General features: G+C 39.0%; 1 protein-coding gene across 3 annotated transcripts in view; it reads right to left on the minus strand.

Annotated features, from left to right (window-relative positions):
- LOC130914652 (glucocorticoid-induced transcript 1 protein) overlaps positions 1-15,607 on the minus strand; it is a 50,099-nt gene extending 34,492 nt beyond the window's left edge. The window contains exons 1-2 of one of the 3 annotated variants that reach the window (XM_057834055.1): positions 14,062-15,607; positions 13,593-13,943 (exon numbers count right to left, since the gene is read on the minus strand). In XM_057834055.1, the coding sequence (XP_057690038.1) occupies positions 13,593-13,878 (286 nt within the window). In that variant the 5' untranslated portion in view covers positions 13,879-13,943; positions 14,062-15,607. Of the gene's footprint in view, positions 1-13,592; positions 13,947-14,061 lie in introns of all 3 variants that reach the window. The other 2 variants (XM_057834056.1, XM_057834054.1) reach the window with 2 other exon arrangements.
- Positions 15,608-15,739: the final 132 nt, after the last annotated feature.

Genomic DNA, 15,739 nt, shown 5'->3' on the forward strand with positions numbered 1-15,739 from the left:
AATCATAATCATGACATGACACTGTCACGAGCATCAGTGAATGTTTATAACAGATGTCATTCATGTTATCTGGCAAATGATCTCACTTTTGAATGGATGCAAAAGATCCGAGCTGGATATAAATGGCGTTATTAACATAACTTGTCGAATGACACTTGACATCTGTTATAAGCATTGATTAATGCCCATTGTAGTGTCATGTCATAATTATGACAGTCTTATGACGCTGCTGTTAAAGTGCCTGTGACACAAAAAAGCATGTTTATTTCATAATACACGTGGTATTTTATGCCCCTGAATGATAAGGGCCGCTTGGATGTGTGTGGAAGCAATCGCTATTTTTATTTAGTTTTTTGAATCCCGCGCCATGAAAATGAGTGACTTCCGGCTTCGGTCTTGCATTGAGGAGGAGGGCGCTGTGACGTGTACGGTAGAAGACGTCCTCTTCACGCTACAGTGTACTGTTGTGTATGAGGACGAAGAATTCAGCTGATTTTGCGGATTAATACGTTTATTTTTCGCATCACGCCAGCCAAACGGCTGCAGAAAAATCATTCTGTATGAGGGAGAGGCGTATGCGCCTGTTTGGAGTTTCAAAAGGTTCCCATTCACCGTGGATATTTACTGTGGGACCATTGGACTTACGAGGAAGTGAGTAAACATCTTGTTTTGTATTATGTCAAATACGAATACAGCGATTACAAAGTAAACACTACAAACTTCCTTTAAATGAAGGACTACTTACGTTTGATCATTGATAGGCATGTAAAAAGCTCTCCTAATGCTCATTAGCAGCAGCACGTTAGCTGCACAACAACTCCAGCCACCCTCCTCCGGGGAACGAACTGTAAATTGCTCTCCACCGGGCGGTTTGCCGATCCACAGAGACAATCGACAACCGGGTCGTCACGTCAAATAATCCAGGATAGTTATGTGTGATTTTCCGCTTCAAAGACTTTGAAACATCACTCGGTTCGGATTAGCATGTCGGCTAGCTGTCACGCCTTCTGGTTTGTTTACATTCTCCGAAGCCAGGGAAGGGAAATGACATATGTCCGATTTAGGTGTCATAAAATATCGTTCGGGAGGTGCGACAGTAAAGGTGAAGTCGACAGTTTTGACCATTATGGAGTAATTTTGCCATGTCGTCCTGAATAAATGCATTTTTATTATTTCATATTCCATTCAGCACAAGACTGTTATTTGTCATGACCATGCCATTTATTTAGCAATTGGGGAAAATACTTGGATAAAAAGAATATCCTGTAAAAATATTGAAGTAAGGAGACAGAAACAATGACATTTTGCCGATCTCTTCGTCGCGTTTTCCTCGTTGTGAATAGTTCCCCCTCGACGGGCTGACTGGTCCTTCTCAAGCCATTTATATAGCTATTGGGGAAAATACTTGGATAAAAAGAATATCCTGTAAAAATATTGAAGTTAAGAGACAGAAACAATGACATTTTGCCGCTCTCTTCGTCGCGTTTTCCTCGCTGTGAATAGTTCCCCCTCGACGGGCTGACTGGTCCTTCTCAAGCCATTTATATAGCTATTGGGGAAAATACTTGGATAAAAAGAATATCCTGTAAAAATATTGGAATAGAGAGACTGAAACAATGACATTTTGCGGCTCTCTTCGTCGCGTTTTCCTCGTTCTGAATAATTCCCCCTCAATGGGCTGAATAGTAAAACCGATGAGCCCAGTCTACCGCCGACGTCATCCACCTGTTGGGGACGCTAAAGCCCTATAATGGTAGGCGTGGCTAACCGGCAGATTAAAAGACTAATTTCTCGTCATCTGTGCTTTGCTAAATTGTTGTATATAATCGAATCGTCTCAAAATATGATTCAAATTCACATAATAATGCCATTTAAGACTTTTTTTCTCGTGTCATATGCTCTTTAAATAAAGTGTTCCCAAATACCATAACTAGCAATTAATGAAACAACTGGAACAGTAACTGAATAAAAAAATAGCACAGAACATGAATTTTATTTGGTTTTTACATTGTTGGCGCTGCAATGCATCCTAGGAGGCATGTGTTACCTATTAACCCGAATAAATCAACAAATAAGCCGCACGGGACTATAAGCCGCAGGATTCAAAATGAAGGAAAAAAGTAGCGGCTTATAGTCCGAAAATTACGGTAGTTATCTATGAGGTTTAAAACATGGCCCATCCCAAAAAAAAAAAAAAAAAAGAAAAGTTTTTATTCTGTCATACAACGTAGCAAACGCACTGAAGGTAAAAAAGGCAATGTTTCACTGTTTTACTCGTAGGATGACCTATAACTGTTATTACAGTAATTCAAGTCCTGTTTGGATTTTTTTTCCAGTTTAATAAACGTCAATGTCCAAAATATTTAACAGCGGTTCTTTTCTGGCTTCAATTAATTGTTTAAGTCGACATAACTCATAACTAATGTGTGCGCGTGCGTTCCCGCGGCCAGAGGACACAATTTTTGACGGGGGTAACTACATTGGCAAGACACCGGTGGTGGCTCAGTTGTACAATTAGCGTCTTTAGTGGGGCAAATTGAAAATTTCACCATTTTGACAGTGGTTTCCAGCGTTTAATGGTCCACAATTTCAATCATTGGTTCTTGCTCAGTAGTAGGGGTGTGACAAAATATCAAAATGGTGATATATCATGATACTTTGTATCCCAAAAGGTTATCGAAATGCTCCTGCCAAGAATCGTTTTAAAAAGGTGTTAATATCTAAAAAAAATAAAATAAAAAGGAACCAACAAGTTGCTACCAAAATCTTCCACCATAATAGTGTCTCACTTAACTCTAAGGCTGCATTGGCGGTTCATTTTAGGGCATTTATAGGTCATTTCCTGTTGCATTTGAGTGATTCCCAGGTCACTTCCTGTTCTGTAACTCAAAATCAATAGGAAGTGACCCATAAAATACCCCAAAACAACAGGAAGTAACTGAAGATTAACAGGTAAATTACCTTAAATGGCCCAAAATTACCTCATTGCCTGGCATTGGCTGCCACTGACGGCCTAGACGTTCAATCCATTTGAAATGGGAGGGTGGCAGCGAATCAACAATGAAGACAAAATGGATGATTGTTTCCTTCAAAAATATTATTTTATTACAGCTTCCTGACTTAACAGTAGTCTACAACTGTACTGTTTTAAGTACATAAATATTGTTAATGTTTTTCATAAAGGTTCTGAGTATAAAACAAAAAGAATTTCTCATTACACTAATCAGACAAAAGTACTGTTCATTCCAAAAAAAAAAAATGTTGCTGATTGACATTCTTTTCTTGTGGGCAAAGCGCTGATATAAATTGCATCTACGACTCATTTATTTTCTTTAAACCAATTAAAGAACAAAATTAAATCAGGAGGAGGCAGACTGTAACGGATAAGTTTTCATTAAAAAAACAGTAGTTCATATATACAATCTAAATCCAATTTCAAAGCACACTCTTTTGTATGACAATTTGCAGTTTGAATTGGGGTTTGTTGAAAGGAAAATATGCAGTTATGGGAATGGGTTTATGTGTGTGGTATGGTTTCTTTATAAAAGGAAATGAGACAACTTTACGAACTAACAATACCTCAACCGCTAATATGCTTCTCCAAAACAATACAAACGGACACGTAAGATGTGGATTAGTATAATTGCAAACTAGCTTAGCGCTCCATGCTAAGTAGTAACGTCTCATCAACAAAGAATACAAACTAAAGATACACGATAATATCGGTCACCGATAATTATCGGCCGATAATGGCAATTATGACGTCACACAGATAATCCAGATAATAAAAAAATTCAACCGATAATGCAAGCCGATAATTATATATTTGATCTAGCCTCCAAATGTGCGCAACCGAAGAATTCAGCACGCCGCCTCCTCAACCCCTCCCCTCTCTGAAGCCCCTGAGGGAGGAGGGGTTGAGGAGGCGGAGTTACACGACAAGAAGTAGTTGAATATTATGGCGGCTGTTACTAAAAAAACGACGCTCTCGCCATCTGCGAAACATGTACCGCAGAAGTTCCACGAGGCAGAAAGAAAGCGTCCTCATTCAAAACCACTAACCCAGCAGCCATTTAAAACTGCATCACAAAGATTTTTGGAACGAATACGAGGCTGCTGCTAGCGGGAATGCTAAGGCTATTGTAAACACAAGCTAAACTACAGGGCTTGTGACAATACAGAGTCAGGCTGTTTGGGAATGTAGCCCAAGGCAGGTGGTAAATTCGCATCTAAGGCTAAACACCGGCACGACTGGAGACCGATAGTCGGCAAGTAGCAGTCTTCCGACGGAGCCCGCCGCTCTGGCCGGTCCGGCAGGCCGCCGCCGCCTCGCCGTAGGCCGAGCCCAGTTCCCCGGCTTCAGGACCTCCGGCGAACACCCCGGTTTCTCGAGCGTTCCCCCACGGCGTGCGAGCAGAGCCAGGACCCGAATACGGCGCGGCGAACCGGCCGGGGCAGGCGAATTATCCGGTACGAACGTAGCTGCCGCCGAGACAAGTTTTTTTTTTGTTTTACCTAAATGACCCGAGAACCAAAGCCCTGGATAAAAAAATAATGCAGTTTATACGACCACCATTCTTCATGAAAAAGTGATGTCCAGTAAGCAAGCTTATCATGACGGCACAGTGGTTAGATGATAATTTAAACATGGAGAAAACGAAGTCAGCCAGTCAATAACGCATTCAGTACGTAAAATGACGAGCGGTCAGATGACTTTGTAACGCTGCCTTTATTTTCGGCTTAACAAAACTCAGGCACAAAACAACACACACGCGGATGCGAGCTCCAACTCCGTCCAAATAGTACTGCCGTGTATCAGTTTAGCTGCTGTAAAGCAAATGTCGTGAAAGCCGCAAATGTAAACAAAGTGCTGCAGAATGGGTACATGACATCTCACTCTTTTGAGTTAATCATTTTCACAGTGTGCAACAAAGCATATAACATTATCAATCACTTTTCAAATTATTTAACTTATTTCTCTGATCATTTACAGTCACAGTAGATAATCAAATTCTCAAATCAACATTCTGTAGCCACAAATGTTATTCAAGATCTTTCCTTCTTCCAAGTTTTTTTTTTTTTTTTAGGATTAAGTATAATAATGTATTGCTTAAAACAAGGCTGTTAAGATTATTTTCAGCTAGCTATTTTTCTTCCAAGAAATCTGAGAGAAATACACTTGACGCGATGGCAGATAATTTTACTTATTGCCAATAGATTTACATTTAAAACTTACTAGTTTTAAGTAAGTGTGTTTTGCAGTGTATTAATGTTATATATGTTAGGAATGGCTTACTTTTAAAGGCATTTTTGTGCAACTTAGGTATTTACTCTAAGTAATTGTTGCCAAAAGTTTACCATTACACAATGTCAGACAATCTGTCATTATTTAGATGTTTGAATTGACGACTTGTTCATATTTTATGTTGAAAAAAAGAGCAATAAATTATATTTTTGCACAGTAATATTTTCTTTTCTGTATACTTTAACATTTTACATAAATCTTTTAATAGAATTATCGGCTTGACATTATCGGTTATCGGTTGGAATGAGGAGGAAATTATCGGTTATCGGTATCGGTTGAAAAATGTATTATCGTGCATCACTAATACAAACAGTACACTTGGCTTTATTTACTCACATCTGATGGAGGCACACTGGAACTAAAAACACAGAAGACTTAACTCTCGACTCTTCGTAATATTATTGATTCAGCAACCCAACCTGAGTGGAGCAGTGAACTCTCTCTTGCCGTAATCAGTGGCGCGCACAACCTCACAATACACACAAATAAGTACGCAAACAGAACTATTCATAGCTGGCGGCAAAAATCGATTATCAAATTCATTGGCAACTAATTTATCAAATCGATTTAATCGATCAGTTGTTGCAGCCTTAACGTTTAACTATTTTTGTATTTTTGCCAAATATCAGCCTTAAAAAAATCCGTATTAGTCGAGCCTAGTATTACATACCTTTTTTCTTTTTGTGTCGTATATTTTAGCATGCAAAATACTCATATCTAATGCACATAAATAGTGCATGCACTCAAAGACATTATCTCCAAGAACCGCATTAAGCTTTCCAGGTTGAACCTATAGAAGCTCTCGTATATGATGCCCATTAAAGATGCTGTACATTTTGTTCCCGCTCCGTCCACAAACTGGAGCGCCTCCCTCTCGCTTTCTGTCCTCTCCTAAACACAAGCAGCCATTGTTGGTAGAACATACAGGCCCGTCCAGCCAAAGGTATGGCCTAAGTAAGCTCGCTGGGCTACAGTACAATTCCCCCTAACAAAGACGGCGGGCTCCATTTCCATCAATATTGATTCAGGGCCGGCCAGGCCTCTGCGAGCGGTTATTTTCCAGCGTCTCCGCACTTGCCAGACCAGAATAATCTCCCCCCCGACCAACGTGGCGGCGGCCAAGACGATCAAAGCGCCCCCAGTTTCGGGGATGAAGTGGGATTCCTTTTTAGACTGGCGATATAATGAAAACTTTCCCCTTAGTACGGGAAAAAGTGGCCGCATTTCCAGGGAGAAGTCGGCGGTTTATCAACTGGAGAGCCGAAGGTGAAAACAAACATGTGGTGCCCATCGGAAAAACCGCAAGAGGAGTTTCATGCAAGCTCATGGGAAAATCCCCATGCGTGCAGTGCAACAGAGTCTTGAGATAGGAGTTTAATTTGTCACTCATAGCTCAAATCATCCCTTGTCTCTTAAATTAGATTTGGAGTTTAGAACAAAGGTTGTTTTTTGCCGGTAATCTCTATTGTATAATATTTTTTCATCAAAGTTGTTTCAAATTTGGTATTTTACAGAAAATCTCACTGTATTTTTTTGTTGTAATAAATGTATTGTTATATGTGTATTATTGGCAAATATTTACTGTGTGATTTCATGCACTTTTATGTATCTTTTAAATTATTTAAAATTTACTATACAGAATTTTTTACTGTTAATTAAGAATATTTTGTACTCCATGTATGTGCCACCAATGCCCTGATGAGGACACAGAGCCCTGACATTTTAACTTAAACTGCCCCCAAAGGCCCATTTTCTTCCATTCAATAGAGCATTAGGGTCAAAAACAAGTCTAACTGTGCACGTCCACGTGTGCCCCACGGCAGCAGTGCTTTCACAGAGTCTCCGCATAGTCTGTTTGGCAAAAACACTTTTCTAACCCACTGTTCTAACCCACTTAAGACATGCTACTAACAGTAAACAATCACGTAGGCCGTTTTTACATTTCTGCTTCTGATTTGAAGGGTCAAATGCTCGTTGCTTTATGTTTATGCTCATAGAAGTGTGCTGCCCATGCACGAGCTTAACCCAGGCTGCAGTTACATTTTAGGCCAGAGATGGTAGTTGTGAGTCAAAGAGTGGCAAACTCCATATAGCAGTGTTTTCAACCGGTGTGCTGCGGCACACTAGTGTGCCGTGAGAGATCGTCAGGTGTATCGCGAGAAATTATCCAACGCCGCGTTTATATTAATCTTTTTTTTTTAACGTCGTCGGGCAGAGTTGCAGTAGCAAGGAAGGAAGGAGGAGGTAGAACATTCTCGGTCGTGTGCAGATGAGGGAGGTCATATACTGTCATTAGGGCTGCAGCTATTGAATATTTTAGTAATCGAGTAATCGACTAAAAATTCTATCGATTAATCGAGTAATCGGATAAAACAAATATATTTTTAGGTGAAGAGCAATTATAAATATACATGAGAAAACAAGACATTTAATCTAATCTTGAACCATTTTCAGTCAATCAATGTCTTTATTTTCGATGTATATTGTTGAAAACAGCCAACAATTGCATCTCAGATGTAACTAGAATAAAAAAAAGACAAATTCACTGCTTTCACACAAAAAACCTTTAGATCTTATTAAAAAAATATATATATATATAAAAATGCCGTTACACTTGATAACACACATCACTTAAAAGTTAGGATTTTTTCCCCACGTGTTTCAATTGAATTTCTATTTGTGTCAAGCCATTTTTAAGTTCTAGTTAAGTTTTAAGTTAGTCTAAACTGTAAGTCCTGATAGGATTTTGAGTTTTTGCAGTGTTCAAAATAAATGTATGATATAGGCTGTATTGGAGCACATTAGGGACCAGTGCTACTTGGTGTTTTATCCAGCAATGACTACTGAGCTAAAATTGATAGTTAGCATTATTGAGTTTTTATTTTACACCCTCGTCACTCCACAACGCTATGTTATGTTAAAGCTTATATGTAAGAGACGTTAGCCACGCATCGACAGTGGTCATAATTAATAGAAACCTAGGCCTCCGCAGGGCTAACGTTACGTGAGCTTGTGACAGTAACGTTAATCTTATTTATTAGCGCTTAGCGCTCTTTATTAGCGCTTAGCGCTCTACTGCTTTAAGATGGCGGCTGTTTACCAACACTGCCCAGACGCAGCCGAGTCTGTCATTTCGCATCTAGTTCAACATACATGTGATCTCTATGAGACTCATCAGACGCTACCTGCTACCAACATAGCATCGTGCGGGCTAGTATTTAGCAACGTCGGCGTCGTTTGTAGCGGCTGTCGGCTGCAGTAAGTTTTTTTGCTTCTTCCCCTACGCACGTGACATCAGCGCATTGTCCCGCATTAAAAGTAGTCCGAGCAAAACGTAATACTTAGAGCTGTCAAAATAAACGATTACTCGAGATGAATAAAATTACTCGGATCAGTTTTTAAACTCGAGATACTCGAGTATTCGTTTCAGCTCTAATTGTCATATATTTATTTTGTCACATTTTTGCGATAGTTTGCTAATACTGATTTTTATCCATGCACTATTTCCAAATTCTCCTTGTTTTACCTTATATTTGTGAAATATCCATCCCGTTATTTGAAATAATTATGTTAACATCGGTGTTGTGTTTTTTTTTTTGTTTGTTTGTTTAAATTTTTTGAAATTTTTTATATTAACTCCTTGGCTGCCATTGAGGACGCTAGACGTCAATCTATTTGATTAGAAGGGGCGAATCTGATCATTCGCCCCTCCCTGTCAAACTGGATTGGACGTCTAACATTGCCAATAGCACTGAAAAATGCGTATTCAAAGCCACCCCTCCTAGTTCATCTTAACTGGATGTCTATCGTTGTCAACGGCAGGCAAGAGTTGATATAGATTATATAATTACGTTGGGCTATTTTGTTAGCTTTTTGAGGCTGGCATTTTTACTGTAACCCATCATTTTTCAAAATTTATTTTGTCATTTCTATTAATATTTTTCCATATTTCTATCAAATATTTTAGGTATTATTCAGAAACACTCGTGTCCTAATAATTAAGAATTTATTTCCGAGAATTTTTTCTTTTAAATCTAAACGTATTTTTTTTCCAAGATTTCTGAATTGTGTTACCCCGACTCAGAAGTAACCCAAATTAATGATATACAAGCGTATATGGTGTATAATATTTACATCACGAGCGCTAGATGGAATAAGCAAATTATTTTTCTTATTAATATTTCAAAATATTTTTGTAAAGTAAAAGTAGGAGGGTTGGGGTTCATTCGCCACACTCCCAGTTCAAATGGACTGGACCGCCATTCGTGATAAACTCATTTATAATAATTCACAGAAGGCTCAAAAGATCCACAGGATTGGATGTCTATCATCGTCAATGACACTGTAAGAGTTAAGAATTGTGAGCGTTTCTAAATCAACATTGCATGCTAGCACTTAAAAGTAGGTCACTTTTAGCCAGCTAGCTTCATTAGGTTTCGTTAGCATCTTTGCGCATGTCGGCAAAACAAGCGAGCGAGAACTAGTCGCTGCAAGAAGAAACAAAGGCGTGCTGACAACAGCAAGAAAAACCCCGCGGCCGTTTAGGCGGCACCAAAATGAAACAGGAATTTTTGAGGAGACAGAAGGCAGATGCCGCAAAGTGGAGATTGCGGAGTCTAGCGCTAAGCTATACAGCACATGTTTCTTTGTCTTGGCAGTAAAGTGCTGCTGCTAATGCACTACGGCCACGAGTTGAGAGGTTGCCGCCGCGCTAGGACCAAAGTATGCCGGGCATGCCGTCAGGCCGGGAAACGGGTGACCTGTTGTGGATTCAGAAGAAGAATAGCGCTCCTTCTCATTTCCTCCAGCGTGGAAGGAATGCGAGGATCCGGTGTTAATGTTCTACTGCCTAAAAGCACAATCTCAAATGGAGAGTTGATCTCATCCCCACTTTTAAATTTGGATGCAATTTTTTAACGCCACATTTTTTCAGAAAGTTGGTTGAACTCCAAACGTTTGACTTGATAAATGATATACAGTATAATTCGTAATATAAAATGGTACTTTTTTCCCCTCTGTTTGTACCCTTTGGCTTTTATAAAAAATTGATATTTTTTTTAAATGAGCGGCCCGGCACATCATGATGGCGTTGCCACTTAGGGTCTGTTTAAAGTCTCTAACCACTAGGGCGAGCGTTTTATTTTGACAACACTCTTGAGTAGGCCTGTCGCAATAACAAATTTTAGTGTGCGATGATTATTCTCATAAATTATTGCGATATGCGATATTATTAAGCCCCCCCCATTTTTTTTTTAACCAATTTACAATAACACAGTGAGAATACAGTATATATTAATAGATCAAGTACACCCATTTAAACGCGATAAATATTTACTCTTAAATTCAAAAATACTTTTTAAGAAATCACAACTAAAAACAATAGACCATGCCTCTTAAGTAAAAAAACAACAATATTGATACCGCACAGATACACAGAATAAATAAAATGTGTTTTTTTTAAAAAAATTGCACTTAATAACTTTAAGCATTTAGGCAAATGAAAACTTTTCCCGTCTCTGCAATGATGTTCCTATGGGATTCAACGATACAGTTAAGTCATGGTTCGGTACGATTTTTGATACGGGGGACACGATTTTCAATCCGATTCAATACATTTAATGCTCTGGAAAAAAAAAAAAAACTATTTTTTTGTTTCGTTTTTTTTTTTTTTTTTTTTTTGCTAACGAGCAAAAATTAAATTGCCATCATATAAACATGCATTTTAGTGCATAATATTTATGTGCTTACTTCTTACTGATCTGAAAAAAAATTGTATAAAAGTGCTGAGAACAATCTTTACTGTCTGTAAAGTGAGGCAGGACACACTGTTGATTGCTACAGCTCTCTTAGCAGCTAGGTTTACTATATGAGCAAGACATCCTATTTGTGGTCCAAATCCATCTGTGTAACGTACTGAATTAACAATATTTGCAACATTATCTATAGTCACTGGTATGGATTGATTTGGCCTTCTTAACTTCCATTCAGTCATGACAGTTTAGAATTCATCGATGTAGTATATGGACTACGTGTCCCATATTCACTCTGGGCTCACGTAGCCAATGGCATGGACGTAGCACTTCTAGTTTGCCATTTCATGATATCTAGTGTGTGCGCATATTAAAAAAGTTAGCAAGCGCCGCTGAAGTCGCGTCTGCTCATTACTACACAACACCAGCATATGACAATCGACTTTCATAAACAGGACGAGTTTGAAGCAGCTATTCGTTGTCAAAGCGAGGTTGTTCGTAGCAGCAAAGTCGGTAACAATGTTTTGGCGGACTTCGTTGTAAATATCCGGCGTTGTGCCGAAAAATAGCCGCCCCGCATGAAATGTCACTCCTGACGGGAGCGCCCACACGTCAAAAACACCGGCGCACCATAGATGGTCCACAGTCACTCCGGAGCACTGACGCAGCCGGTATACGTTGAACAATAGGATATAATGGGAACGATTGGCTCCGGTGCTAGTTTTTGCCGGACCTGGAACGAAAATGCATTTTGCGCAGTTGGTAACGAGGAATCCAAACTTTTAACAGCATGACTGCCGTACGCGCGCACGCACGTGCACACGAGGCGATAAATCGCAGCGGAAAAATTACCGCCTTCATTTTAATTTATCGCGCAATAAATGGAATTATTGCATATTGCGACAGGCTTACTCTTGAGTTCCCGTGGGTTTCCTTGCATGTTTGGTGTGCATTTTATTTTCCAAACATACCCTTAGCTAGTTACCTTAATCGGCTCAGTTTGTGTGATAACTAGTTAATTTCAAGTACACTCCAACTTGTTAAGAGAAGACCCCTGCCGCCACTACATAAGGGCAATTCAAAACTCACCATGGATTGACAGTTTAAAAGAATGGATATCCAAATTTTGTCATGACACGGCTCTCAGCTGCTTCACTAACGCCGAAAAAAAGCTTACCACATGCTTCATTAGACTTCATAAAAAACTTATAGTTGAACAGGACTCCATCCAATGCTATATGTCACCACAAAACAACGATTTCAAAAGGATGGACATGCACCGTTTGCTACAAGAGGGCGCAACACTAGCCCTTATTAACTGTTCTCAACCAGCACTCAGAGGACTTTGGTTGGCCCAGAATGTTCCCATCTGATGTTCGATCCCATTACAGAAGAACAGTTTAAGGTTAGCACTGGGTGTTTTTACTTTGTTTTGATTTAAAAAGGACATATTGCTATGGTATGGTGCTAGCCTTTAGCCCCAGGCCTGAGTATATCAGATGCTATTTAACTCATTTTAACATTTGAGAGAAAACAAATTGGACTTGAAATGTCTGGCTGTAGGTTCCAAGTTAGTAGTGCTGCAACTCGAGTATTCGGTTAGAAAAAAATATTCGAATTAAATTTTGTTGCCTCAAGTATTCGTTTAATTAAAGTGGCGTTATAATGGTTTATTTTGAAGGTATTTGCATTTCGTTTTATTAATTAGGGTGGATACACTGCCCTCTGGTCTGCCTCTTTTCACATGGCTGAATCCAACTGCTCCCTGTTAAGACCAACGTAAGCTACGTTTTTGTTTGAGCTAATGTTTTTTAATGCATTCATAATTTAGTTTATAGGTATAATTAGCCATTTTTTCTGGGAATATGTGTCTGAACCATTTGTTTAGAGCATTGTAAAAAAATAAATAAATAAAAAAAAAAAACTTTAGCATTTTATAGCATTTAAGGTAGTGGACTTTTGCTTGTTTAGTGTTCTTTTGTTTTACATAGATCCTCATTTTTTAAAATTTATACTGTTTAAGGGCTCAGCGCAGGTATTTTACTTTTTCATGTTCCTTATCCGATTACTCGATTATTCTAACTATCTAGTCCATCGATTAATCAACGACTAAAATATTCGATAGCTGCAGCCCTGCAAGTTAGCCAGTAGAGGGCACGTGTTCTCTTTTGAGTTTGCGGTGCATTGGTCCACCGATGTGTCTGAAGTGCGCCTTATGCATAAAATTAAATTCATTCATTGCACTTTATATTCCCCAAAATATGGCATTTAACTCATTTTCTGCCACTGACAATGACAGACATCCAACTAACTAAACAGGGAGGATGGCTGTGAATTCCAATGTTTCTGTGCCCTTGCGTTAAATGAGTGTCCAATAAACAAGTTATAACTCAAATTTTTGTTCAAAAGTTTTGTTTTAATAAATATGCGCGAACTGTTCTCAAACTATTACAACTTTTGAGTTTTGGTGCAGTACTTTTTCAAACTGTGCGGTCTTACAACGTGGCATGCCAGTTTAGTGTGTGGATGTTGTTTACCTCTGGAAACGGGCGAGTCTGGTGGGCAGGAGGCGTCCTTGTTTTCGGGCGACAATCTCTGCTTACTTCCTGGGAGGAGGGTCGGACTGGAGGGGGGGCTGGAGCCTCGACTGCCTCCGGCGGCCCCGCCGTGGAGGTTGTGCGACGGCCGCGTCGGGCTGCCCTGCCCGCCGCGCAGCAGCTGGTAGGGTACGGTGGCGCGGAGCGGGTGCAGGCGGCAGCCCGGAGAACCCGCGTTGCTGCGCCTCACTCGGGGTTGCTGGAGCGAGTTGCCGGGGCCTGACATCCTTCCCCCAAAAAGCAGAGTATGGATAGCGAAAACAGGGCAGAGAAAAAGTGCAGCAACAGGAGCTGCTGGAGTGGAGGAACAGTTAGCACAACACGTTAGCTTCCTCTTTTTTTGTGTGTACTCGACTCTTGCGCTCGAAGAAAAACAGCAACAAAGAAGGGTTTTTGACGTGAAACTTACCTTTAAGTTACGAGTAATTGCAAACTCTAACTTTGAGCATAATATAGGAAGCTTAAAGTTATATTTATAACTTATTTAAAAGGTTAGTTGAGGGAACAAGTTGTAGATGTTGACCAACTCGTCCACTCTGTTAAATGACTTGTTTCGGCTAGACTACGAGCTGACGTCTCGTAGGGGCGGGCACATAAGGCAGCACAGGTTTGTGATTGGACAGCTGCGACGTACAGTAACGTCACCCATTGGTCGAAGCTTATCTATCGATCGCACTTTTGACCAATGGTGTAACAAGCAGGAATCGAGTAGTAATGATGGGGGAAGTTGTATTGTTCTTGATGGCGACGTTGGAAAAATATTAAATTTTTGTTATTATTGACATACAAAACTACAGATTTCATCATGGAGCTTTGCAGTAATTACAGAATAAGGTTCAAACCGCAAGCACATGGCAGGAAATGATCACTTAAATGACGAAATAATTTTAATTCATTTATTGGTAAACACATTTGATTAGAAGTGAATTTATCTCACACTTTACATGATAAACTATGCAATGAACCATTAAAACAATGATGTGTCGTTCTGGTTCTTTTCTGTCTGGCCAAATGAAGCCTTATGGTGATTAAATCTAGTCTTAATTGCAGAATATTTCATTTGCATTAGAGACTGCCACTTTCCTTTGCAAATAAAAGTTTTTCTGGCACAATATGCGGAAAAGTATGCCATTTTGTGCCAAAACACACCTTTTTGTGGTCACCTGGAGTATATTATTTTGCACACTGCATTGAGGGCACATTTTGTAATTACACTGGACAACATTTGCCTCATGCAAACAACTTCTTTGTGGTCAATAGTGGCATTATTTTGTGTATGTGCAAAAAAGTTAATGGCAAAATAATGTACTTACTGCACATGGAAAACTAGTTTAAACATATATTTAGTGGAAAATATAACATGAAGCCTAATTTAGCCTTTATATGATCAAATAAGAGTAATTTACAGGCAAAAAGCTATTCACATATAGCAAAACTAGCTAACATTGTGACAATATAGAAGTTTCTCTTTCACAATTTATTCTTATTATTTTGTAGAGTGTAACTTTCTGTAATTAACCATTGTATTTTTATTACCCCAAAATAATATTTTTTTTAAAGCAAACTATTGTTGAAAAGTAGTGCTGCAACGATTAATTGGTTAACTCGAATAAGTAATTCGATTAGAAAAAAAGATTCAAATTAAATTTTACTGTTTCACGTATTCGTTTAATTAAAGTGGCGTTGTAATGGTTTGTTTTGAAAGTGTTTGCATTTAGTTTTATTGATTTGGGTGGATACACTGCCTTCTAGTGGCAACAGTGAATATGACAACTCATTTCACATGGCGGAATCCAGCTGCTCCCTGTTAAGACCAACATAAGCTAAGTTTTTCTTTAAGCTAGTGTTTTTTTTTAATGCATTCTGAATTTAGTTTATAGATATATTTAGCTGTTTTTTGTGGGAATATGTGTTTAACATTTTGTTAAGAGATTGTAAAAAAAAAAAAAAAAAAAAAGGTTTAGCATAACATTTCAGCTAGTAGACTTTTACCACGCAAGTTAGCCGTATTCTTTTGTTGTACTCAGAAGCCCTTTTTTTTTTTTTTTTTTTTTTTAAATACAATTTGAGGCTAAGCTCAGGTATGT

The sequence above is a fragment of the Corythoichthys intestinalis genome, chromosome 4 (genome assembly GCF_030265065.1).
Source record: "Corythoichthys intestinalis isolate RoL2023-P3 chromosome 4, ASM3026506v1, whole genome shotgun sequence".
Lineage (NCBI taxonomy): Eukaryota > Metazoa > Chordata > Actinopteri > Syngnathiformes > Syngnathidae > Corythoichthys > Corythoichthys intestinalis.